We start from the raw sequence: 27245 nt of genomic DNA, 5'->3' as shown, positions 1-27245 counted from the left end.
TTAGTAGAGTCAGGGACCTGGGTTCTAATCATACTATGGTACTTGCATGCTGTGTGTCCTTGGGTAAAGTGACCTAACTTGTTGAGGCCTCAGTTATCTCATCTTCAAAATGGGGATTCAGTAATTATTCTCCCTCCCGTATAAACTGTGAGCCCCAAGTGGGACAAGGACTTTGCCTGACCTGATTATCTTGTAACCATCCCAGGACTTAGAGTGCTGGGGATATAGTATGGGGGTGAGCCCATTGTTGGGTAGGGACCGTCTCTATATGTTGCCAACTTGTACTTCCCAAATGCTTAGTACAGTGTTCTGCACACAGTAAGTGCTCAATAAATACAATTGAATGAATGAATGAACAAATACTACAGTTATTATTATTATTATTGTTACAGGGAATGAGTCTACAGGACGACTTAAGTATCTGATGAGAAAGAAGACAATCCTACCCTTCCATCAGTGAGTTGAGGCCCTTTAGAAAAGGATCTTTCCTGCTGTGACTTAGGGAAAAGGTTCTGGTCCACAATCAACAAGATCTGGGTGACGGTTTCAAAGAATCTTTTGAGCTAGAATTTGTATCCAGGCTGACAGAGTCATTAGAACAGGGGAGGATGGCTACCATCATCTGGTAAGTGGCTCTGTGCACGTGAGGGTTAGCTTTACCAGCAGCATTCGGAAGGAACTGCCAAGCTCGTGATTTGGAGGGTAGAAGTGAAAACTGCTGTCAGACATGTCTACTTAGGAGAAATCAATTAGAGAAATCTAAGACATCTGGTAAGAGTAAACCAGAGATCCTTTATATTAAGCCTCCACTGAATCTTTATTCAATTTACTCCCGCAAACAGCTTGAAGTAGAGACACCATTTCAGAGGGGAGAACAATGAAAAAAAAAACCATCTTCCAAAATTCCAACTCCTGCGGGACTTCCCTTCCCTGATTAATTTCCAATCTGTTCACCTTTTATCCCCCAACTCCCACAAAGGCACCTAAGGCTCCTATAGTGTTCATGTATATATATATCTTATTCATTCTATTACTTCCTCTAATCTGTCATACACCTCAGTGCTTGCCTCCCCCAGCTAGACTGTACACTCCTCAAAGGCAGGGATTGTGTCTATTAGCTCTATTGTGCTCTGCCCACGGGAAGAGCTCAAATACCATTAGCTGATACCACTGACTGACTCAATGACGGGTGTTAGTCAGCCCAGTGAGCTCTGAAGGGCCTAGCTACCCGACTTGGCCATTGGATCCATCATGGCCTAGTGGAAAGAGCACAGTCCTGCAGTCAGAGGACCTGGGTTCTAATCCCAGCTCTTCCACTTGTCTGCAGTGTGGCCATGGGCAAGTTACTTAACTTGGGCAAATCACAACTTCTCTGTCCCTCAGTTCCTCCATCTGCAAACTGGGGACTCAGTGCCTGTTCTCCCTCCTACTTAGACTGTGAGTCTCAAGGAGACCTGATTATCTTATGACTGTGAGTCTCAAGGAGACCCGATTATCTTATATCTACCCCAGGGCTTAGTACAGTGCTTGGCACATAGTAAGTCCTTAATAAATGCCACCATCATTGTTATTACTATCCAACTACCAGGCGAACCCAGTGGCCATTGGCTGGCCTGCCCACGAAGGGAAGTCCCTCGCTGCTAAGCATCTGAGCCAAGCGACCCAGAAGGAGACCAATCAATCAATCGTATTTATTGAGCGCTTACTGTGTGCAGAGCACTGTACTAAGCGCTTGGGAAGTACAAGTCGGCAACACATAGAGACAGCCCTACCCAACAGCGGGCTCACAGTCTAGGAGACAGACCAGAAGTTGGATCAGGTCGGCAGAAGGGAGGGTCCTGTCCAACCCCTTGAAGACAGCAGGCAGTTTCTCCTCAGGCCCATATTTAACTACTGGAAGTCAATGGGCATTTTCAAATCAGTCAGTCAATCATATTTATCGAGCCCTTACTGAGGGCAGAGCACCATACTAGGCACTTTGAAGAGTACAATACAATAAACAGATACATTCCTTGCCCACAACAAGCTTATAGTGTAAAGAGAAAGACAGACCTTACTATACATTACAGATTTGTACATAGGTGCTGTGGGGAGCAAGTCAGGGAGACAGAAGAGAGTGGGAGAAGAGGAAAGGAGGGCTTCGTCAGGGAAGGCTTCTTCCAGCCCAGTGCATTTCCACACCCCCTCATCCCATCCTTCCTTCAGGCCAAGAGGCCACACCACCATGTCTAAAGGCTTCTTTGACCTTGCAGTCTGTGAGAGGAAATACCTGTTTGGATGTTGGGAGTGGCCTTGGGGCAGGCCATCCCTGCCAAGACAGCAGCCCTTGGTGGTGGGAGCCACGGTGACGTCTCCGCGTTGGCTACTGCATTCGGCACAAGTGCCAGAGTGAACATCTGCAGTGCAAAACTTGGGCCCATTAGCTCCTGCAGCTTGTTAGCATATTTTAATGCTGCGATCACAGCTTTCTATTTCCATCAAGGTGCTACTAGGTGCCAGACGCTGGATTCACACATTGTATCATCCCAAGCACCACAGAACAGATTACACAGCAGTAGCAGATCCAGTGCATTGAGGAGAAGGAGAGAAAGAGGGAGGAAGGGTGGGAGGAAAGGAGAGGAGGGAAAGAGGAGGAGAGAAGCAAGGGGATGTGGAGATTGTTCCATTGATAATAATAATAATAATAGCATTTATTAAGCTCTTACTATGTGCAAAGAACTGTTCTAAGTGCTAGGGAAGTTACAAGGTGATCAGGTTGTCCCACGGTGGGCTCACCATCTTAATCCCCATTTTACAGATTAGGTAACAGGCACAGAGAAGTTAAGTGACTTGCCCAAAGTCACACTGCTGGCAATTGGCAGAGCTGGGATTTGAACCCATGATCTTTGACTCTAAAGCCCGTGCTCTTTCCACTGAGCCATGCTATCGTGGTTGTAGGTGAAACAACAAAAAAGTAGACCATAGCCTTGAAAATAGGGTCAAATATCATCTCCAACCCACCCAGGTTAGGCCCAGATCATAAAGATTAATAAAATTAATAATCTTTCCTGCTCTCCTAGTGAAAAAGGTTCATTCATTCATTCAATCATATTTATTAAGTGCTGTGTGCAGAGGCCTTCCCAGACTGAGCCCCCTTTTTCCTCTCCTCCTCCCCTTCCCCCCCACCCTACCTCCTTCCCCTCCCCACAGCACTTGTATATGTATATTTGTATAGATTTATTACTCTATTTTACTTGTACATATTTACTATTCTATTTATTTTGTTAATGATGTGCATATAGCTTTAATTCTATTTGTTCTGATGATTTTGACACCTGTCTACATGTTTTGTTGTCTGTCTCCCCCTTCTAGTCTGTGAGTCCGTTGTTGGGTAGGGACTGTTCTCTATATGTTGCTGACTTGTACTTCCCAAGCACTTAGTACAGTGCTCTGAACACACTAAGTGCTCAATAAATATGATTGAATGAATGCAGAGCACTGTACTAAGTGCTCCTCACCCTGAGCAAAATCAACAAAGAACTCTACCTCTTGGGTAGAAGGGGAAAGGAATATTTTTTCCATCCTTTCTATCTTTCTGCTCTGAGAGCATGGTCTTGGTTCATTCACTCTATTTGTCCATATTGAAGAAATCAGCTTGACTCTCCTCTTGGCATCTAGAAGAACTCTAGAACCCGATCTCTCCCTATCAACACTCCCGCCTCTACCCTCACTCACACCATTCTTCCAATTCGGACCAGCTTTCCTCCTCACATCAGGCAGACCACGGTTCTCCCCACTTCCTAATGCCGCCTAAAATCCCACCTCAGCCAACAAGCCATCTCGGATATATTTCCCAACAGCCTGAGCCATAGCATCCTTTCAATCAATCTTAATAGTTAGGGACTTCAGAACCCCTACTTAGCCCTCTTGTATATGTATGCCTGCTCAATCTATTTTGACCACTCTAGTTTGTCCTCCCATTAGACTGTAAGGGCTCTGTGGGCATGGAATATGTCACGATTATTTTCCTTTTCCTATTCACCTAGTACAATGCCCTGCATCAATGAGTGCTTAATAAACGCTACTTCCAGTACTCCTAGGACCCAGTCTCAGAGGGGAGAAACCCTCAGATGTCCCTTCCTTCCCAGACCCTAGGACCCGGTCTCAGAGGGGAGAAACCCTCGGATGTCCCTTCCTCCCCAGACCCTAGCTATGGGCCATGAGTCCCTGAACAAAGCAAGTTCTCTTTTAGAGAGGTCCAAAGAGCTACTGCTGGAGGCAGTGCAAGGAGAAGTATCCCAGCGAATCTCAGAAACACCCCCTTGGGCAGGGGGAACTCTCTTCCCATGGTGGTCCATCTGCTTATGGGTCACAGAGGAAGCCAGCCTCCCCCTCCTCCTCACCCTGCCTCACCGAACATACAGAACTCTTCTTCCTCTAGGGGATGGGAGAGGGGCAGGGAAGAAATGGACCTCAACTCACAGCCATGCTCCCTTCCTCACACACACACACACACACACACACACACACTCACACTCTCTCTCTCTCTCTCTCTCTCTCTCTCTCTCTCTCTCTCTCACACAGGGAACCTCTCCCCACATGAATTAAATACATCACAACAAGCTCACAATCTAGAGGCTGCAGGTTTGTGGGCGTTAGTGTTAAATTCAGCAAACTATTCAGACTGTGAGCCCACTGTTGGGTAGGGATTGTCTCTATCTGTTGCCGAATTGTACTTTCCAAGTGCTTAGTACAGTGCTCTGCACACAGTAAGTGCTCAATAAATACGACTGAATGAATGAATCTATATTCTTCCCCAGCTGCCCACAGCATGATTTCAGGCCATTCCTCTTTCTTTATGTCTGTGCCATACTCCTGTCACCATACTCTCGTCACTTCACCATTTGGGTACAAATGTTTTCATGGAGTTAAAAAAAAAATCTTCCAAGCACATCAGGCAAATTACATGAGACTCAGATCAAATTTGCCAAGAGAAAACAGATCTACCAGGGAGAAGCCAGACTTGAACAGGAATAGGACACGGGAGCCGGCAACGGCTAGTTTTCACCAAACTTGGATTTGAGGTGCAGGGTCTTTGACATTTGTGGGGCAGGGGTGGGGAGGGTGGAGAGATGAGATAGCCTTGAAATAATAATTATAATGATGGCATTTGTTTAGCTCTTACTATGTGAAAAGCACTGTTCTAAGTGCTGGGGAGGGATACAAGGTGATCAGTTTGTCCCATGTGGGGCTCACAGTCTTAATCCCCATTTTCCAGATGAGGTAACTGGGGCAAAGAGAAGTTAAGTGACTTGCCCAAAGTCACACAGCTGATAAGCAGCAGAGTCAGGATTAGAATCCATGACCTCTGACAACCCATGACCTCATTGAAAGTCCAGGATGGCCCTGCCCAGTCTGCTTGAGCAGACCATTCTCTCATCCCACTCTGCCCAGAGATCTGGAAGAGGAAGCCAAATCAAAGAAAGGACTCAAAGGTTTCAGGGAGGAGAAGGATACAAAGTCACCTTCAGGTAACAAAGTCTTTACAGGTCTTGATGTCCTCTCCATGCCACCCATTTTTAAAAAATTATATTTGTTAATCACTTACTATATGCCAGGTACTGTACTAAGCATTGGGGTAGATACAAGATAAATGGGCTGGACACAGTCTCAGTCACACACAGGGCTCACTATCTTAATCCCCATTTCACAAATGATGTAACTGAGGCCCAGAGAAATTAAGTGACTTACAGCAGACAAGTAGCAGAACCGGGATTAGGTCCCCAAGTCCTCTGACTCCTACGCCTGTGACCTTTCCATTAGTTCATGCTGCTTTCCATTCCAGAGTCTGAGAGTAGTGGGGCTGTGCTTATGGAAAGCTAACACCCCAGGCTATGGAACACAGCCAGGCCCCTGGTTGTCCTGCCCTCTCTCAAAGCTCCCCGTGACTTTTCCCCAGACCCTCACTCCAGACCAAGCCAGAGACCAAGCAGTGATCGACGGGAAACTCATGGCCTTCATAGTAATCAATCAATGGTATTTACTGAGGGCTTACTGTGTGCAGAGCACTGTACTAAGCACTTGACAGAGTACAACGGCAACAAACAACTTGGGCGCCCTACTCCCAGAGACCAACTGCACCACAGAAGCAAAACTCCCAAAGGGAGTTTGGGAAGATGGTTTCCAAAACAACACACTCCTGCACAGGCCAGTCACTCAGCCAGCACCTAGTGGAAAGACATGAGCTTGGGAGTCAGAGGTCATGGGTTCTAATTCCGCCTCCGCCACTTATCAGCTGCATGACTTTGGGCCCATCACAACTTCTCTGTGCCTCAGTTCCCTCATCTGTAAAATGGGGTTTAAGACTGTGAGCTCCACGTGGGACAACCTGATTACCTTAACTACCCCAGCATTTAGAACTGTGCTTGGCACATAGTAAGCACTTAACTATTAATATGTTTTGTTGTCTGTCTCCCCCTTCAAGACTGTGAGCCCGCTGTTGGGTAGGGACCGTCTCTATATGTTGCCAACTTGTACTTCCCAAGTGCTTAGTACAGTGCTCTGCACACAGTAAGCGCTCAATAAATATGACTGAATGAATGAATGAGAAGTAGCATGGTGTAGTGGCAAGAATACAGACTTGGGAGTTAGAGGACATGGGTTCTAATTCCAGCTCCACTTGTCTGCTGTGTGACCTTGAGCAAATCACTTAGCTTCTCTGTGCCTGTTACCTCATCTGAAAAATGGGGATTAAGACTGTGAGCCCCACGTGGGACAACCTGATTACCTTGTATCTACCCCAGCACCTAAAATGGTGCTTCATTTCATTCATTCAATTGCATTTATTGAGCGCTTACTGTGTGCAGAGCACTGTGCTAAGTGCTTGGGAAGTATGAGTTGGCAACATAGAGAGACGGTCCCTACACAACAGCGGGCTCACAGTCTAGCAGGGGGAGACAGACAACAAAACATATTAAAATAAAATAGATAGAATAGTAAATATGTACAAGTAAAATAGAGTAATAAATATCTACAAACATATATACAGGTGCCGCGGGAAGGGGAAGGAAGAAGGAGGGGGCTCAGTCTGGGAAGGCCTCCTGGAGGAGGTGAGCTCTCAGTGGTTGACACATAGTAAGCGCTTAACAAATATTACCCCTTCTAGACTGTAAACCCACTGTGGGAAGGGATTATCTCTGTTTTGGGTTTTTTTTTTAAATGGCATTTATTAAGTGCTTACTATGTGCAAAGCACTGTTCTAAGCGCTTGGGAGGTTACAAGGTGATCAGGTTGTCCCACGGGGGGCTCACAGTCTTAATCCCCATTTTACAGATGAGGTAACAGGCACAGAGAAGTGAAGTGACTTGCCCAAAGTCACACAGCTGACAAGTGGTGGAGCCTGAACTGTACTTTCCAAATGCTTAGTACAGTGCTCTGCATACAGGAAGCACTCAAAAAATACGACAATGAATGAGACTGCTGGAAGCCTAGATCGGGGCTGCAACCAAGAATGACCTATGGTCAGCCTTCTCCTCAGACCCCCATGTGCGGTGAGTATGCTTTCGTGAGGCAAAAAGAAAAGTGTCTCATCCGGCAGCTTACTGGAGAGCAGTGGCTTCTCCCCAGACCAGGCATCACCCCTGCCAGACTCAGAGCACCCCAAGACGAACTCCAGGTCTCCCCACCCTGGCAGCCTTCCCACCCAAAGGCATTTACTTAATGTATACAGAGCACTTTATTAGGTGTTTCGGGAAGTACACCAGAATTGGTAGGCACGATCCCAGGCTACAGGGAGCTTATCATCTAAAGGTCTCCCATTTTCTCCAGGACTGGACCATCATCAATGGGTCACAACAGACTCTGCCCACCTCCCCAGCCCCTCGCTCTCCCCTGGGACCCCGATGGTCAGCATCAGAATGAGGCAGGAGATGCCCAACACCTTGTGGGAGAGATCATCATCATCATCATCAATCGTATTTATTGAGTGCTTACTGTGTGCAGAGCACTGTACTAAGTGCTTGGGAAGTACAAATTGGCAACATATAGAGACAATCCCTACCCAACAGTGGGCTCACAGTCTAAAAGGGGGAGACAGAGAACAAAACCAAACATACTAACAAAATAAATAGAATAGATATGTACAAGTAAAATAGAGTAATAAATATGTACAAACATATATACATATATACAGGTTGCCCAACAGGTTGAGAGATGCCCAACACCTTGCAAGCCCACCATTCCTTCCCTATTCTGCCCACCCAGCCACCACCCACAGAGAGAGAGCCCACTGCAAATACAGCTCTCAATCTCAGCGTGCCATTAACACCTACTCCAGCTAGGAGGGAAGAGACACAGAGAATTGCTAGTGTCCTCTCTACCCAGTCTGGGGGAAAAGAAACCCGGAGACCAACTAGTGATCTCTCTAGCCAGCCGGATCTTGGGGTGAAGAGACCCAAAGACCAGCTAATGTTTCCTTTACCCAAGCCAGAAAAGGCAGGAGGGAGGGAGCGAGCCAAAGACCAGCTAGTTTTCCCTCTACCCAGACATGGGGAGAACAGACCCAGAGATCAGCTAGTGTTTCCTCTGCCCTGGCCAGGAGGGAAGAGACACAAAACCAGCTAGTGTTTCCTCTATCCAGAGCCTCAAGGAATAAGAATGAAACATTGAAGCTGAAGGAATTACTGAGAGCTGTCAAACAAGGGGAAAAAAGTGAGCATCCCGGAACCGTCCGTCCAAGGGTCAATCGGTCACTGCAGCACTCTGTGCTCCTGTGCTTCCTCCGCCCACAACTGGAGGAAGACTTTTAAATCCCAGCTCTGTTTCCACTGCTATCAAAAGATGGCACTTTCCCAGCTCCACAGCCAGCAGTCGGATCTCTCGGGAAGCCAAGAAACTGCTGTTGGAGCAGGAAAAGCGGAAGAGCAGGACAAAGGAGCATTAAACTAAGAACACACCCGGTCACCTGGGCTTTCTGATGCCTTCCACCGCCCACCTTCCAACCCTAGTCCCAAACCACATCCACTTCCTTTGGGTCTTCCAACCCTGGTCCTTCAGATCATCGCCCTCAGGGGAAAGGGGCTGTCTTTCTCCCTGTCCCAACTCGTATCTATCACCTGGTTGGCATCCTCCAGGGGGAAATCCAGAGGCCCCCTCCTCTTTAACCTTAGCCTGTCACGGTTAAGGAAGAGATTTTACCTGGTGAGTGGAGCAGAATTGATCTCAGAGTCGGAACGTGAGACGGATGGGCTGTGACAAGATCCCTGTTTGGAAAAGGATTCAAACGGGCTCTGAAGAAATTACAGCCAACCCGTTACATTTCAGTAAACCCACCCCAGGTGGAGGGGGGGTGGAGGAGGGGCCAAGAAAATGAGCAGCAAAGGTATTTACGGTTTCCTCACTCTCCTTCTACAAGCAAAAGGAACCCGGGGGGTCCGCATTCGTGTTTTCCTCTCCACAAAGATTTCTTCTTCTTTCCCACAGAGCTTCCTCCATCCTTTCCAAAGAACCCAATCTTGAATTCAATCACTCTGCATTCTGCAGAAGTATACAGTGGAAATCAATAGTGTTATCCCCTTCACTCTTTCCCTAATGCCTAATCACAGACAAGTTTTAGCTGAAATGGATATTGACCTATTATCAGTAGCAGGGATCCTCCTCTCCAAGCCCCTCCCACCCCCAGGAACTGGGTTCTGCATTGATTGCTATCTGATTAGAAGAGCTTGCCCTGACTGCCACCAGTTACTTAAACCAGCGTCTCATTGTAAATCCTTAGAGACCACAGCTTCACTCAGGCAGAGAGCGTCTAGACAGTATTCATGATCTATCTGTCTGGCCCTGGCTGGCTGGTGGCAAACTCTATTAGAACTGAAACATTTTTTTCCTCCTCCTCCATCTCCTCCTCTGTCTTTCTCCCTCTCCTCTGTGCCTTAGCGAAGCAGGTAATCTGACACCGAAAATTACTATCATTGTTGCAATTCTCAAAATAGACGTGCCAGACTTTCATTAACATCCACGCTAGACTACTAAATATTTAAAGAACTGGATAAATTTTACCTGACTTGCAACAGCCCAGCAGAAACGAAAGTAGAAACAGAATCAAAATGTAAATCTCAGAGATTGTTGTTGTGTGTTTTTTTTTTTATAATCTGTGTAAATTTAGAATCACAGTTAGGGGGAGTAATGCCAAAGCTGAAACAGCTTTCTTGCCTTAAAGGAAAAAAAAAAAAACCTCTCCTCTCTCTTCCCTCTTCATATACAGTTCTTTGTTTATGTTTAAATGCAGAATTATTCTCCAAGGGCCCCTATTTTATGATAATTCACCAGGTAAACAGCTCTGAGAAACAACTGATAGAAAGAAAAAAAAAACCTCCCTTCTTTTATTGCATGAGGGAAAGAACCTCCAACCCAGCTCCCGCTAAAGGTTTAGAGGTGGCCTCTGATAGTGGAGCTGGTCTGCACCCCACCAGGGGCTCCCAATTTCTGAGCCAGGACAGAGCAGTCTCTTGCCTCACTTTAATTTAAATGCCACCTTAGTCTGTATCTCCTTGGGCTTGAATTTTTCTAAAACCTGTGAGCTGCCTGCAATGGGAAATAGGGTGGCCTAGTGGATAGAGCCCGGCCTGTGAGTCCGAAGACCTGGGTTCTTAAGCCACTTCCACCACTTATCCGCTGTGGGACTTTGGGCAAGTTCCCTCCTCCCCCTCCCACCCTCCTCTAGACTGTAAGCTCACTGTGGGCAGGGACTGTGTCTTTATTGTTGTGGTGTACTCTCCCAAGTGCTTTGTACAGTGCTCTGCACACAATAAGTGCTCAATAAATATGATTGAATGAATGAAGTCGCTTCACTTCTCTGGACCTCAGTTAACTCATCCATAAAATGGGAAATAAAGCTGTGAAACCCAAGTGGGACATGGACTGTGTCCATCCTGATTAGCTTGTGTCTACCCCAGCGCTTAGTACAGTGCCTGTCGTACTGGAGAAGTGGACAGAGCACGGGCCTGGGAATCAGAAGGACCTGTGTTCCAATCCAGGCTCCACCACCTGTCTGCTGTGTGACCTTGGGGAAGTCACTTCACTCCTCTGGGCATCAGTTACCTCATCAGTAAAATGGGGATTATGAGTGTGAGCCCCATGTGGGAAAGAGACTGTGTCCAACCTGATTAACTTGTATCTACTCCTGGGCTTAGAACAGTGCTTGGCACAGAGTAAGTGCTTAACAAGTACCATAATTAGTGTTGGTGCATAGTAAGTGCTTAACAAATATCATTAAAAGAAAAAAAAAAAAGAAAACCTTGGTCATGGGTTCAAATTCCCACTCCGCCACTTGTCAGCTGTGTGACTTTGGGCAAGGCACTTCACTTCTCTGTGCCTCAGTTCCCTCATCTGTAAAATGGGGATGAAGACTGTGAGCCCCACGTGGGACAACCTGATCACCTTGTATCCTCCCCAGCTCTTAGAATAGTGCTTGGCACACAGTAAGCACTTGAGAAGCAGCGTGGCTCAGTGGAAAGAGCCCAGGCTTTGGAGTCAGAGGTCATGGGTTCAAATCCCGGCTCCGCCAACTGTCAGCTGTGTGACTTTGGGCAAGTCACTTAACTTCTCTGGGCCTCAGTTCCCTCATCTGTAAAATGGGGAAGAAGACTGTGAGCCCCCCATGGGACAACCTGATCACCTTGTAACCCCCCAGCGCTTAGAACAGTGCTTTGCACATAGTAAGCACTTAATAAATGCTATCATTATTATTATTATAAGTGCTCTGCACACAGTAAGCGCTAAATAAATATGATTGAATGAAAGGATGAAGAAATGCCATCACAAAAAAAAAAAAAAAAAGCTCGGCCACTGCTTGGTTCACACTACTAATCAAGCCAGAAGAAGCCAGGCTCGAACTCCGGTGCTTTGCACATAGTAAGCGCTTAACAAAAACCATCATCATTGGAGAAGACCAGGCCTTCTGACCCCTTCTGCTCGGATCCTCACATGAGATAACAAGGGCCGACCGCAGGCATTCCTGACTGTCTGAGACCACCCTGGTGGTCTCGGGGCTGGCTCCAGACAGGAAACAACCGCCTCTGGGTGCAACCTCTGAGGGGAGGAAGGTGGTGGGCCCAGAATAGCGGTGTGTAGAGGCCTAGAAGCGACTAGTCCGACTTGGAAGGAGCATCTGGGTACACTGGCTCTGGAGCAAAAGGGAGGTGGGAGACTCCCCAGAGAAACATTCCAGGCTTGGTCTTTAAATGGACTCCAGAGACTAGGTGTACACACAGCATGACATTACAAGGTCATGAAGAATGGCGGTGTGTGGGGGAGCAGAGGAGGGTGCTTGACTGATTTTTCCTGTCCCTGAGTATACCCACACCCTCTCTCAGCGTATCCCACCACTCGTCTCGCCTGTCCCCTTATTCTTTGGTTTTAAACTCTCCATCTCCTCTCTCACATTCTGCCCCCACACCCCCAGCCCCGGGTAAATGCCACTTGGATCTGGGATAATAATAATAATAATGATAATAATGGCATTTATTAATCAATCAATCATATTTATTGAGCACTTACTGTGTGCAGAGCACTGTACTAAATGCTTGGGAAATACAAGTTGTCAACATATAGAGATGGTCCCTACCCAACAGTGGGCTCACACTCTAGAAGGGGGAGACAGAGAACAAAACAAAACATATTAACAAAATAAAATAAATAGAATAGATATGTACATGTAAAATAAATAGAGTAATAAATACATATAAACATTAAGCACTTACTATGTGCAAAGCACTGTTCTAAGCGCTGGGGAGGATACAAGTTGATCAGGTTGTCCCATGAGGGGCTCACAATTTTAATCCCCATTTTACAGATGAGGTAACTGAGGCACAGAGAAGTTAAGTGACTTGCCCAGAGTCACACAGCTGACAAGCGGCGGAGCAGGGATTTGAACCCATGACCTCTGACTCCAAAGCCCATGCTCTTTCCACTGAGCCACGCTGCTTCTCTATCTTTGGGAATCTGGGTATTCACCCCACCCTCAGCCTCACAGCATTTATGTACATATCTACATTTATATCTATAAAGTATATATTATAAATTATTTATATTAAGATCTAACTCCCCCTCTGGATTGTAAGTTACACTGTGGTCAGGGAATGTGTCTACCAACTCTGTTGTATTGTACTCTCCCAAGTGCTTCATACAGTGCTCTGCACACAGTAAGTGCTCAATAAATACCATTTATTGATTGATTCAATATCAGCTACAGCTCCCTACTGACTTTTTATTTTGTGTTTTTGACTTTGTTTCTTGTGCTGTTCTAAGGTTTCATTGTTTCGTAGCTCCTGATGTGCCCGTCTTAAGTCCTCTCCCCTACCTTTGAAGATTCATAGATTGCAAGCCCCTCAAGGGACAGGGTCCATGTCTAATTTTGTTAATGATGTGCATATTGCTTTAATTCTATTTGTTCTGACGATTTTGACACCTGTCTACATGTTTTGTTTTGTTGTCTGTCTCCCTTTTCTAGACTGTGAGCCCACTGTTGGGTAGGGACCGTCTCTACATGTTGCCGACTTGTACACATACACTCTCTCTGAACTTAGACAGATAAGGTGGATGTGATAGTGTTATCTGCCTTCTCCCTCTAAGATGAAGCAAGCCTGCTTGTTCCAAAATTACAGTCGGTCCACTCTACCAGCAAAAACCTAATTGCTATTCTATCTACCCTGTACTGGAACCGCCTACAGTTTATGCCCAGTTTGGGAGATAAAACTCCCTGCTACTCTTCCCCAGAGTGTTCCATACCACTAATTCCACTTCCTAAGAGGAGTCCGACGCCAGCGGAGCAGCCCAGATGCTAAAGGCGCAACGAGACTCCCGGTGTCATTCTGAATCACGCTCTTTCCTCATAATCACGTTCTCCAAAATTCCTCTAGGACACTGGCGGCTGTCACACTCCATTTTATGAGGATTAAGGCAATTGCACACACACCCACATGCAGACAGATTCCATGGCTTTAGCAGGTGGGCAGAGAAGATTAACAGGATTTGAAAAGGGGGTGCTGGGTTTCTTTCTCCCCAAAACCCATCCTTTCTAAAAGAAATCAGGCAGAAAAATAGTTTCTTGACCTTAAGATTGCACTTTTGCTTTGGTTTCAGTCCAAATGCCTTAATGATAGATAGATGTAAAGAAAAATTCTGATTTCCCGCCCATAGGACCGAAGCAGTCAGACACGTGGCAGGAAGATGGATTTGATTGTAAGCCCAGGGAGGGCAAGGAAGGCATATCCTATTTCTCCTATCCGGCTCTCCCAGGTGACTGTCCAGTGTTCAGCATGTGGTGAGGATGAGGAGGGATTCCGGGGCCAGAGGACAGGTTCCTTGTAGCTCCACTAACATCACTGGACTCTTCCAGGAAGAGTGAGAGGAGGGTGAACCTTGGCCATGAATGGACCCACTGGATCTGGAAATGAGTAGTAGTTGTAGTAATAGCAGTGAATAATTGTTGTAGTAACAGTAGTAGTAACAGTAGTAACAGTATTGACTAAGCACTGGACTATGCACAGAGCACGGTACTCAATGCTGGGAAAAGGTACACAGGTGGGTATTAGATGAGACATGGCAACCCCCTCAAGCCCAAGCAATAATAATGTTGGTATTTGTTAAGCACTTACTATGTGCAAAGCACGGTTCCAAGCGCTGGGGAGGTTACAAGGTGATCAGGTTGTCCCACGGGGGCTCACAATTTTAATCCCCATTTTACAGATGGGGTAACTGAGGCACAGAGAAGTTGTGACTTGCTCAAAGTCACACAGCTGACAGTTGGTGGAGCTGGGATTTGCACCCATGACCTCTGTCTCCAAAGCCCGTGCTTTTTCCACTGAGCCACGCTGTTTCTAGTAGCAGTCAGAAAGAGATCCCAGCTGTCTGCCTGCCTGTCTCCGGGCCCTGGCTCTGACTCTCATACTCCCAAACTCCTAGAGCACAGCCCCAGTTATTCCCAAATAATTCAATTCCCTTCAGGGTTGCCTGCTGGCTGGCCCCTTAAAAAGATGTATGCGGGTTGGGTGAGGTGTGAGGGAGTGGAGACAGAAAGCCAGATGACCCTACTTGGCTTAAAACAACCACCCAGAGGAGTGGCAAACATCTGTTGGCCACCCTAGGTGACACATGGCTAGTATCAGATCATTGCACTTTGGTTTGTAGGTCCGAGAAGCAACGACCGTGGTGGTCTCTTATGCTGCACATTCCAGTGATGATTGTTATCCATCTCCTTGTTTTTCCCAAATCTGATTCCCTTGCAAGGGATCTCCCAGAAGATGACAGGGCCATGTGCCCACTGAATGCTACTTCTTTCCAACTTTCATCGCTTCCTACTATCCCAAAATCTTTCAGAAAGAGGCTCCTTAGCTTAGTACCTGAGGAAGACCTGTTCCGGGCATTCTCTCAGAGACGGAGTAAGTCAGTGTGGCCTAGTGGAAAGAGCACAGGAATGGAGTCAGAAGACCTGGGTTCTAATCCTAGCTCCACCATTCACCTACTGTGACTTTAAGCCAAGTCATTACTTTTTTGTACCTCAGCTGTAAAATGGGGATAAAAATACCTATTCTCCCTTCCCTCTAGACTGTGAGTCCCTTGTGGGATGGAGACATGTGGACTGTGTTTTATCTGACTCTATCTACTCCAGCAGTTAGGACACTGCTTAGCACATAGTGTGTCTTAGTGGATAGACCATGGACCTTGAATTCAGAAGGACCCGAGTTTGTTTGTTTTTTGTATTTGTTAAGCGCTTACTATGTGCAAAGCACTGTTCTAAGCACAGGGGAAGATACAAGGTGATCAGGTTGTCCCATGTGGGGCTCACAATATTAATCCCCATTTTACAGATGAGGTAACTGAGGCACAGAGAAGTGAAGTGACTTGCCCAAAGTCACACAGCTGACAAGCGGCAGAGCTGGGATTTGAACCCATGACCTCTGACTCCCAAGCCAGGGCTCTTTCCACTGAGCCATGCTGCTTCTAATCCCAGCTTCCACTTGTCTGCTGTGTGGCCCCGGACATGTCACTTCACTTCTCTGTGCTTCAGTTACCTCATCTGTACAATGGAGATTAAGGCCATGAGCACCAGGTGGGACGTGGACTGTGTCCGACCTGATTAGCTTGTATCTATCTCAGCACTTAGTACAGTGTCTGGAATATAATAAACACTTAACAAATACCATTTTCTTTTAAAAAAGCACCTAATTATTATTGGGCTAGTCAAGCAGTGCCCTAGGTAGCCCTTCCCCTCCTCTCCCATGCCAAGCCAAACAGCTTTGAAAATGACAGGGTAATGGGCCAGGAACAACCTACCCATCCTCACGAGCTCACCAAGTGTGAGACTACCAGCCCCAGGACCAGAGTCAATGCTGGGCGGGCACCATAACTGGAAGCAGGAACACCCATTTGCATTTGGAAAGGAGAAGGGGAGGAGAAGGCTGCTTTTCTACAACAGGTCCCACTTTTTGCTAAGGAGGTTATACCAAGCCAAGTGTCAAGCACATACATCTGAGCAGCCCAGCAAGATGGAGGATTAGGCTGAAGTCACTGGCAGGCAAACTCGGGGCTAGCCACCCAGACGGCTAAGAACCTGTTTATCCCATAACATATTAAATCCAAGAAGAAAAGGAAGAAAATCTTAAGAATTTTTAGTGTGTTGCTGGCCAATTCCACCTCCTTGCCCCTCCTACCTCACCTCACTATGCTCCTTCTACAACCCAGCCCACACACTTCACTCCTCTAATGTTAACCTTCTCACTGGGCCTCGATCTCACTTATCTCACCGCTGATCCCTAGCCCACATCCTGCCCTTAACCTAAAATGCCCTCCGTCCTGAAATCTAACAGACGATTACTTTCCCCACCTTCAAAGCCTTATTGAAGGCACATCTCCTCCAAGAGGCATTCCCAGACTAAGACCCCTTTTTCCTTTTCTCATTCATTCATTCAATCATATTTATTGAGCACTTACTGTGTGCAGAGCACTGTACTAAGCGTTTGGAAAGTACAATTAAGCAATAGAGACAATCCCTGCCCACACTGGGCTTACAGTTTAGAAGGGGGAAGTCAGACACCAAAATAAGTAAACAGGCATCAATATAAATAGAATGATAGAAATAAACAAATCAAAACAAACAGGCATCAATATAAATAGAATTTTAGATATATACATATATATATATATGTGCTGTGGGGTGGGGAGAGGGGGAAGAGCAAAGGGAGTGAGTCAAGGTGATGCAGAAGGGAGTGGGAGGTGAGGAAAAGGGGGGATTAGTCTGGGAAGGCCTCTTGGAGGAGGTGAGCCTTCAGTAGGGTTTTGAAGTGGGGAAGAGTCATTGTTTGGCAGATTTGAGGAAGGAGGGCATTCCAGGACAGAGGTAGGACATGGGCCAGGGGTTGATGGCGGGACAGGTGATATTGAGGCACAGTGAGAAGGTTAGCACCAAAGTAGTGGAGTGTGTGGGCTGGGCTGTAGAAGAAGAGAAGGGAGGTGAGGTAAGAGGGGGCAAAGTGATGGGGAGCTATAAAGCCAATAGTGAAGAGTTTTTGTTTGTTATGGAGGTGGATAGGCAACCACTGGAGATTTTTGAGGAGGGGAGTTTCATGCCCTGAACATTTCTATAGAAAGATAATCCAGGCAGCAGAGTGAAGTATGGACTGAAGTAGGGAGAGGCAGGCGGTTGAGAGGTCAGAAAGGAGGCTGATGCAGTAATTCTGCATCACCCTGACTTGCTCCCTTTATTCTTCCCCTCTCCCAGCCCCACAGCACTTATGTACACATCTGTAATTTACTCATTCGTATCGATGTCTGTCTCCCCACCTCTAGACTGTAAACTCATCATGGGCAGGGAATATGTCTGTTTATTGTTGTATTCTCCCAAGCACTTACTACAGAGTTCTGCATACTGGAAGTGCTCAATAAATACGATCAAATGAATGAATGAAAATGGGACCTTTTTTAAACAAGGGAAAAGGCAGGCTGGAGCACATACATGTGAGCAAATACCATGAAAATTAACAAAGAAAATCACCAGTTTACCTGGGAAAGAGCCTTTTCAGTGTCTTCAGCAGAATCCATTTATGCTAATGGTGCTAACTTCGCCTTCTTCCCTTTATTGTGCGTGAAATTTTAGCAAATAGCCATGGAGGAGGGCAGATGTAGTTGCAGAAGATATCTGAGCCACAGTGCATATCCATAAGCCAACAACAAACATAGGAAATTGATTCTAGCTCATCTGGAAAGTCAGGCAATTCCCACCTTGCTTAGCCCTAAGCAAAATCAGATATCAGAGCACTAAGGGGTCCCTGGGCAGGAAATCAAGCCAATTATGCTATAACCACCTAGCTGTCCCTCCTGTTCCCTAAAGAGGTTCCATCCACTGGGTGTTGCAGGCTCCAAGAGTGAGATTTGGGTCACTTTTCTGGAGTCCAACATTTATCCCTTAAGAATTTCCAGGGATCTTGAAAATCTTAGCGGGGGGAGGAAAATAAGTGCTACCATCAAAGCTAATACAGTGTGAAAGGCACCCTGTCCATCTGCCTCTACCCCAAATGAATTTGTGGAACCGATCAAGATCGAGTTTCTATTTTATTAAACCAGGAGGAGGGGCAGCACTCTTGGCTTCTGGAACCCAGAAGGCCGCTCATTTAAATTGGCATCACTGCTTATTTGGAAACCTAATTAGGTAAGGGAGGAAGAAATGGAGCAAACACACAATATCAAAATGGCAGCTTCATCCTTAACCCTTGGCCAGCCATTCACTTTCCCCAGGATCAATCAATCATTTGTATTTATTAAAATCGTTGGTCCAGTGAGCCTACAAATGACCCAGCAGTGACAGCAGGAGGCCAGCCAATATCTCAACCACAGGAGAAGCGAAGCTTTCCCAGAAACTTGGATCACCACTTGTCCCGATTCCAATATCAGGGACATGAAATTCTAGTACGTGACCTGAAACCCACTTCAGGCTTTTGTGAACAGGTCTGTGTACCCTTGTCAATCAGTCAGTTAACTGTGAGCACTCACTGAGTGCAGAGAATTATACCAAGTGCTTGGGAGAGTACAATAACAGTACAACATACACATTCCCTGCCCACAATAGGCTTACAGTCTAAAGCTTACAGTATTGTGATTCCAGCTTTATACTCATACCCAAGGATCAAACCCTATCAGCATCTTCAAGCATGAAGAACATAAGAAGCAGCATGGCTTAGTGGAAAGAGTATGGGCCTGGGAACCAGAGGACCTGGGTTTTAATCGTGGCTCCGTCACTTCCCTGCCGTGTGACCTTGAAGTCACTCGAATTCTCAGTTCTCTCATCTATAGAATGAGGAGTCAAACCCTGTTATCCTTTTTACTTAGACCGTGAGCCCCATGTGGTATCTGATGATCTTGGGTCTAACCCAGCACTTAGAAGAGTGCTTGGCACATAGTAAGCACTTAGCAAATACCACCACAAGGACATCAAACATCCTCTTCTATCAGTACCGGCTTCTCTCCAGGCTTGCCCCCAAATCTTCCTTTTAATCTACTTTTCCTTTCAGAATGGAAGACTGCAAGGGAGTCAGTCTGGTCAGAGGCACTAGGAAAACGGAGTAAAATATAAAACAGATCGTTCTACTTGGACTGGGCTTAATTAAAACCAGTAGAGGTCCACTGCTCTACCTCTCTTTGCCTGCAGAAGGAGCAAGGACTACAATTGAAATATGCTGCAGCTCCTGGCCTGGTTTTCAATCAGTAGTATTAATTGAGGGTCTATGCTGTGCAAAGCACTGGACTGAGCACTTGGAAAAGTTCAATAATAATAATAATGACGGCATTTATTAAGCGCTTACTATGTGCAAAGCACTGTGAACAGACCCGATCACTACCCTCAAGGAGCTCACTATAAGCTAGGTTTCCCGGTCTCACTCACTGGCAACATCCATTGCCTCAGCCTCCGGTGTGAGATTTGGGTTAGAACGAGACGCTTGGCCCAGAGCTACTGGCAGGCAAACGGTTAAAGGCAGAGCAGGAAAAGGGGGTGCTAGGGAAGGCGAGAAAGCGAAGGTCACAGTGGACAGAGACAGGTAAATCTTGTGCTCAGCCTGGGAGGAAGCGAGGGTATATCTGGGTCAGGAGAGGCCTCGTGCTAGATTGTTTTCATCCCAGCTTCTACTTTTAGAGTCTCTTTCAGACTTGCAGATCATCAGTTTCGAGGACGGAACCCGGCATAAATCAATGATGCCTTTATCAAGCCAGCGCTCTGCTCACCCCCTCCCCCCGGCTTCCCAACATAGTTGGCGTACAGTGCGATCTTCAGACCGCTGCGGTAAAAATCTCTGCCCCGCAGTCCTTCCCGCAGGGATGATGAGGGAGAACTGCCCTGCTGCTGCAGCTGGGTAAATGCAAGGCTCACTCCATACCTTTTCGGAGCCCTTGAATTCCCCCTCCCTCTCCTTCCTCCAAATCTTTCCCCACACAGCCTGGAGGGTATAGGATGGCCTCTCAGAGCCCCTCATCCCTCTTTATTTATATTAATGTCTGTCTCCCACTCTAGACGGGTAAGCTCCCTGTGGGCAGGGAATGTGTTTATTGTTCTATTGTACTCTCCCAAGTGCTTAGCCCAGTGCTCTGCACACAGTAAGCGCTCAATAAATCCAACTAACTGACTTGGAGGTCTTTCCCTCCTCTGGGAAGCTATCCTTGATTAACCCTCACCCATTCCCCATTCCTCCTGTACAATCTGAGTACACTCCATCTCCTCCTCCACTTCGTCATTACTGGTTCCTCCAAGGCTACGTTGGTAGTTTCCTCACTTTGTCTTCCCCCTTAGCCTGCTGGCCCCTTGAGGGGAGGGCCCACTTCAAGCACCTGTTGAAGTGTGGGTCGCCTACGGGCTGCCATCGATCCCTGCTAAGGGACTAACCCCTCTTCTGGGGTCAGAATCCTAGGGGTTTGAATGTGGTGTGGTTTTCTCCCCGCCAGAGGCTGAGAATCTGGATTCAAGCAATGCCACTGCTGTTCCATCCAAAACAGATTTCCCTGCCACCCAAGAAGGGAGGGCAGCTAAGCGGAATTATGTAAATTTCCAAGGCAGACATCAGACAAAAAGTCATTTCCTCAGATATCATACAGCATTCTTTCAACAGGAAACCTGGCACCACAAGAGACTCTACCATATAGGCCAGACACCGCAGTACAACAACATTGGTTTGGAGGTGACTGGGGGAAGGGAGAGGAGCAGGGGGAAAGCTTGAGAAATGCACTGCTACAGCCTGTTTATTAAAACAGATAGCTTTGGTGCTCTAATTTCTGCAGCACTACAGCACACGTTATCATCTTTTGAGAACCAAAAGGCGAATGCTATGGAGGTATTACAGACCACAAATAATGATCTATTTAGAACAAAAAGGGCTTCTGTTCTCAAATCATCCAAGCCTCTCATTGTGTGACAATGTCCCCAAACTCTTTCCCAAACATCCAGAGGAAGAAACAAACAGAAACTTTCCTCTCTCCCTGTTTTGGCTCCTGGCAGCAGGAACGATGTAGTCGCATTCCCACACAAAACCCCAAAACTGTGGCAGGGAGGAATTTGGAAATTGGAAAAAAGCCTTTGAATATGCAGCATGAAATGGTTTTCCTATGAAAATTGGGTGGACAGCGATACCTATGTCATACCCAGGATCAGCTGATTCAAAGATTCTCCTTCCTCCAGCAATTCCCAAAGCCCAGGGAGCAGACAGAGCAATAACCACGATCTGCCTTGGGGAATTGCTCCAGGACCTCAAACCAGGCCTCTGAGTCTCACCCTTTTGTCACCACCACCCCTCTTCTCCCCCGCCACTACCACCTTCTGAGAATTTCACCTGGGACCCTTCACTTCCTTTTTCTTTAAGGATCACTTACCACATTGGCGTAGAGGAAACATCACCAGTTACGACAGCCCAGCACAGCCTCTACCAGTCAGTACCACCTCCGACACTCTAATCCACACCTACTCTAGTTGGGGCGAGGAAGATCACGATTTTTCACGAAGCGACCGTTTGGTATTTTAACCATTTAACATTAGGCCAGCTTTATCCAAAACAGTTTTTTTCCTCTTTGGAGCCCGCCCCAAAGAGATCAACCTTTTCTTTGTTTCCCATGCACACCCTCAGTTTCTGCGCAGTTGATCCATGTGCATTACCTCTACAAAATCTAACCAACGTGCCCGAGGGGGTGCCATTCGATGGCTGCTCCTGCCCGGAGAAATCCCAATGGCAGTGTCCTTGTCCCCCTGGAAACCAGGAGCCATCTTTGAGAGACATCAACCTACCGGGCTGCCAACCAAGCCTCTCACTCCGAGGAACTTCCCCCAACTTTACCCTTTCCCTTCGGTTGCTCTTCCCAGCTCCCCATGCCCTCTGAAACAGGTTCAAAAACTGACTGACACCTTCCAGAGTGTCTTCCCTGTGCAGTACCTGACCAAAAGCAGAGAGAAGGAGGTACTCACAGTTGAAAATGCCCGGAGGTGGATGCTCAGTGACTAGGAGGCAGTTTTCTTCATCACTGTTATCCCCGCAGTCATTCTGTTGGTTACAGACCAGCGAACCCAGATACAAGCATTTACCACTGGTGCAGGTGAACTGGCACTCTGAAAAGGCACAAGATAAAAGCATAATGCCATCTCTGCGGGACACAGTAGGGGCTGTGATTGCTGCACTGGTTTCTGTTATAGGGCCCAGGGTGGTGGTGATTAGTTAGCCTGTACTGAGTTAACGAGGAGCCAAAATCACCCACCTGAGTGCCCAGCTGATTCTTTTTTTCAACTGAAGAGAATTGGCCTGGCCTAGTGGAGAGAGCACTGAGCTGGGAGTCATGAGACCTGGGTTCTAATCCCAACCGCCACTAGACTGCTGTATGTCCAAAACAGAACTCCTCGTGTCCAAAACATAGTTCCTTATCTTCACACTGAAACTCTGTCCTCCCCTTGACTTTCTATTCACTGTAGACAGCACTACCATCCTTTCTAATAATAGTAATAGTGGTATTTGTTAAGTACTTACTACATGCCAAGCACTGTTGTAAGTACTGGGGTAGATACAAGGTAACCAGGTCAGACACAGTTCCTGTCCCACACAGGGCTCACAGTCTTGTTCCCCATTTTACAAATGGGGTAACTGAGGCCCAGAGAAGTTAAGTGACTTGTCCGAGGTCATATAGCAGACATGTGGTGGAGTCAGAATTAGAATCCAGGTCCTCTGACTCCCAAGCCTGTCCTCTATCCACGAGGCCATGCTGCTTCCTGTCTTACAAGCCCATGAACTTGGTGTTGTCCTTGACTCCTCTCTCTCACAAATTCAATCTATACTAAATCCTGTCAGTTGAACCTTTATGACATTGCTAAAATCCATCCTTTCCTCTCCATCCAAACTGCTACCACATTAATCCAAGCATTTATCCTATCCCGCCTTGATTATTGTATCAGCCTCCTTGCTGACCTCCCAGCCTCCCGTCTCTCCCCACTCCAGTCCATACTTCACTCTGCTGCCCATATCATTTTTCTACAGAAATATTCACTCCATGTTTCCCCAGTCTTCAGTAGGGAACCTCCATCATCACCATCATCAATCGTATTTATTGAGCGCTTACTATGTGCAGAGCACTGTACTAAGCGCTTGGGAAGTACAAATTGGCAACTACAGTGGTTGCCCATCCACCTCCTCATCGAACAGAAAGTCCTCACCATTGGCTTTACTACGCTGAATCCCTTGCCCCCTCTTACCTCACCTTGATACTCTCCTACTACAACCCAGCCCTCCCTTTTCACTTCTCTAATGTCAACCCACTCTCTGTACCTCGATCTCCTCTATCTCACTGCCAACCACGTCCTGCCTCTAGCCTTGAATGCCCTCTCTTTTCATATCTGACAGACAATTACTCTCCCCACCCTCAAAGCCTTATTGAAGGCACATCTCATCCAAGAGACCTTCCCTGACCAAGCCCTCTTTTCCTTTTCTTCAACTTCCTTCTGCTTCACTTTGACTCACTCCCTTTATTCACCAACCACCACCTCCAGCCCCACAGTACTTATGTACATAGCCATAATTTATTTATTTATAATAATAATAGTATTTGTTAAGTGATTTACTATGTGCCAAGCACTGTTCTAAGCCCTGGGGCAGATACAAATAATAATAATAATAATAATGGCATTTATTAAGCACTTACTATATGCAAAGCACTGTTCTAAGCACTGGAGAGGTTACAAGGTAATCAGGGTGTCCCACTGGGGGTTCACAGTCTTAATCCCCATTTTACAGATGAGGTAACTGAGGCACAGAGAAGTTAATTGATTTGCCCAAAGTCACAAAGCTGACAATTGGTGGAGCCAGGATTTGAACCCATGACCTCTAACTCCAAAGCCTGGGCTCTTTCCACTGAGCTATGCTGCTTCTCTGCAGCAGGTTGTCCCAGGTGGGGCTCACAGTCTTAATCCCCATTTTTACAGATGAGGTAACTGAGGCACAGAGAAGTTATGTGGCTTGCTCAAGGTCACACAGCAGACTAGAGGCGGAGTCAAGATTAGAATCTATGTCCTCTGACTCCCAAGCCCATGCTCCTTCCATTAAGCCATGGTGCTTCTCTCATTATATTAATGTCTGTCTCCCCCTTTAGACTCTTAGCTCATTGTGGGCAGGGAATCTGTCTGTTCTGTTGTTGTGTTGTACTTTCCCATGTGTTTAGCATAGTGACCTGGTCACAGAAAGCACTCAATAAATATAATGGATTGATTGATTTGTGACCTAGGGCAAGGCATTTATTCTCATTGTGCCTCAGTTTCCTTATCTGTAAAATGAAGATTACATACCCACCTTCCCTACTCTCTGATTGTGAGCCCTGTGTGAGGAAGGGACAGACAAAGATTTCTGAGCCAACCCACACAGTGAGTTCACAAGAGAGGCTGTCAGCCTCAGTCTCTGGGCAAAGGCAGCAGCTTGTGGGATTCATTTATTTTTTCCCCTCCCCCTGCCACCCCCAAAAGGTTTTGGCAGTTCTCTTGGCCTCCAAGAAGAAGGAGAACATTCAACAATACTTGGGCACAAGTTGCATTTGCCAAGAACTCACACAAATGCTAGAAGGGAGACCACAAGGACGGCAAAACGTGGGAGAAAGAACTGAGCCAGCTTCTTAACCTCTCTGAGCCTCATGTCCTCCTAGGTCAGACCTCCAAGGGTGAAATGCCGGTCAGCCTCCAGTGGAAAATGTTGGGAATTGATGATATTCATAAAATTGGACCAACATCAGGTGCTAGATTCAAGGCAAAACCACTTACCAACTGTAGAGTACAGAGAGATATAGAAATAAGCCTCTTGAATATAGAGCAGAGCCAAAGGCCAAATCTCAATTCATCTCTTTGAAAACTGGATCCTTGCGGACTGTGGAAGTCAGCAGAAAAACCAGCACAGAGACATGCATATTCTATGAACTTTTCATTCTTGGAAACTCTGTTACAAGAATTGTGTTACATGAGTCATTGAGGTAGTGGGAATTTCAGGGTCTTGTTCTCCATCTCAAATTGATCTCAGTAAATATACATGTATATATTTGGCAGTATATATTTAAGGACAGTGTATGTGCGTTATAAACATGCATATTTGAACGAACCTCTGGGTCTGGTTCTTTGAGCTTGTTTAACACTGCATCTACTTGCATTTGCATGTGAGTCTGAGAATCTCTTGGTGTATTGTGTGTATGTCTATGTGAGTGTGTGTGCTTCCCTGTTCCTGCTGTGTCTCTTAACGTGAGTATCTCCCTAGGTGTCCGTGTTCGTGTGTGTGTGTGTGTGTGTGTGTGTGTGTGTGTGTGTCTGCCTTTCTGTCCATTTCTCTGAGTCCTGGAGCCTGGGAGCAGCAGGAAGACTTTGAACAGCTAACTAATCCAAGAGGTCCATTTGGGACCTCAAAAGTCCTCAAAAATCTCCAGTGGCTACCAATCAACCTACGCATCAGGCAAAAACTCCTCACTCTGGGCTTCAAGGCTGTCCATCACCTCGCCCCCTCCTACCTCACCTCCCTTCTCTCCTTCTCCAGCCCAGCCCGCACCCTCCACTCCTCTGCTGCTAACCTCCTCACTGTGCCTCGTTCTCACCTGTCCTGCCCACGCCCTACCTCTGGCCTGGAATGCCCTTCCTCCGCACATCCACCAAACTAGCTCTCTTCCTCCCTTCAAAGCCCTACTGAGAGCTCGTCTCCTCCAGGAGGCCTTCCCAGACTGAGCCCCCTCCTTCCTCCCCATCTCCCCGCCTTACCTCCTTCCCCTCCCCACACCACCTGTATATATGTATATATGTTTGTACATATTCATTACTCTATTTATTTTACTTGTACATATTTATTCTATTTATTTTATTTTGTTAATATGTTTTGTTTTGTTCTCTGTCTCCCCCTTCTAATAATAATAATAATAATAATAATAATGATAATGTTGGTATTTGTTAAGCGCTTACTATGTGCCAAGCACTGTTCTAAGCGCTGGGGTAGATACAAGGTAATCAGGTTGTCCCACATGGGGCTCACAGTCTTAATCCCCATTTTCCAGATGAGGGAACTGAGGCCCAGAGAAGTGAAGTGACTTGCCCAAAGTCACACAGCTGACAAGGGGCAGAGCCAGGATTTGAACCCCTGACCTCTGACTCCAAAGCCCGTGCTCTTTCCACTGAGCCACGCCGTGAGCCCACTGTTGGGTAGGGACCATCTCTATATGTTGCCAACTTGTACTTCCCAAGCGCTTAGTACAGTGCTCTACACACAGTAAGTGCTCAATAAATACGATTGATTGATTGATTGATTGAATGAATTTGGGGGGTCTGTTCAACCCTGCTCGGGCTCTGTCCGATGCCCAGGATGGGTGGGATGGGTGATGCTGTAGTTCAGCCCTTTGGCTGTGGCTTCACCTCCCTCAGCTGGAACCCTTAGCTTGGCAGAGGGGGCCACTGCCCTATGGATTGGGCAGCTGTGACCACAGCCCCTAGCCCCCATCCTTTCAGCAGCAACATAGAAGAAGGAGAAGGAGCATACCCACCCTACTGCCACCCTCACTGACAATTCTGCAGCACTTAGAGGAGGCCCATGTAAGTGCCGGTTTCAAACAGAAAAGGCAGAAACTCTTTCCCTGGACAGTCCCTTGACCTTGTTGTATGTCAACTTGACTATTGCACCAAGCTCCTGGCAGACCTCTTTGCCTCCATTCTCTCCCCTCTCCAGTCCAGTCCCACTTTGCTCTGCTGC

General features: G+C 46.7%; 1 protein-coding gene across 7 annotated transcripts in view; it reads right to left on the bottom strand.

The window, feature by feature from the left end:
- Positions 1 to 27245, bottom strand: part of LDLRAD4 (low density lipoprotein receptor class A domain containing 4) — a 420524-nt gene that overhangs the window by 182139 nt on the left and 211140 nt on the right. For 6 of the 7 annotated variants that reach the window (XM_038746173.1, XM_038746179.1, XM_038746175.1 and 3 more), the window contains one exon: positions 22469 to 22609. In XM_038746173.1, coding sequence (XP_038602101.1) covers positions 22469 to 22609 — 141 coding nt within the window. Of the gene's footprint in view, positions 1 to 22468; positions 22610 to 27245 lie in introns of those variants that run through there. The other variant, XM_038746180.1, reaches the window with a different exon arrangement.

The sequence above is a fragment of the Tachyglossus aculeatus genome, chromosome 5 (genome assembly GCF_015852505.1).
Source record: "Tachyglossus aculeatus isolate mTacAcu1 chromosome 5, mTacAcu1.pri, whole genome shotgun sequence".
Classification (NCBI taxonomy): domain Eukaryota; kingdom Metazoa; phylum Chordata; class Mammalia; order Monotremata; family Tachyglossidae; genus Tachyglossus; species Tachyglossus aculeatus.
Note: the sequence above shows the minus strand (reverse complement) of the source record. Positions and strands in the feature narration are given on the sequence as shown.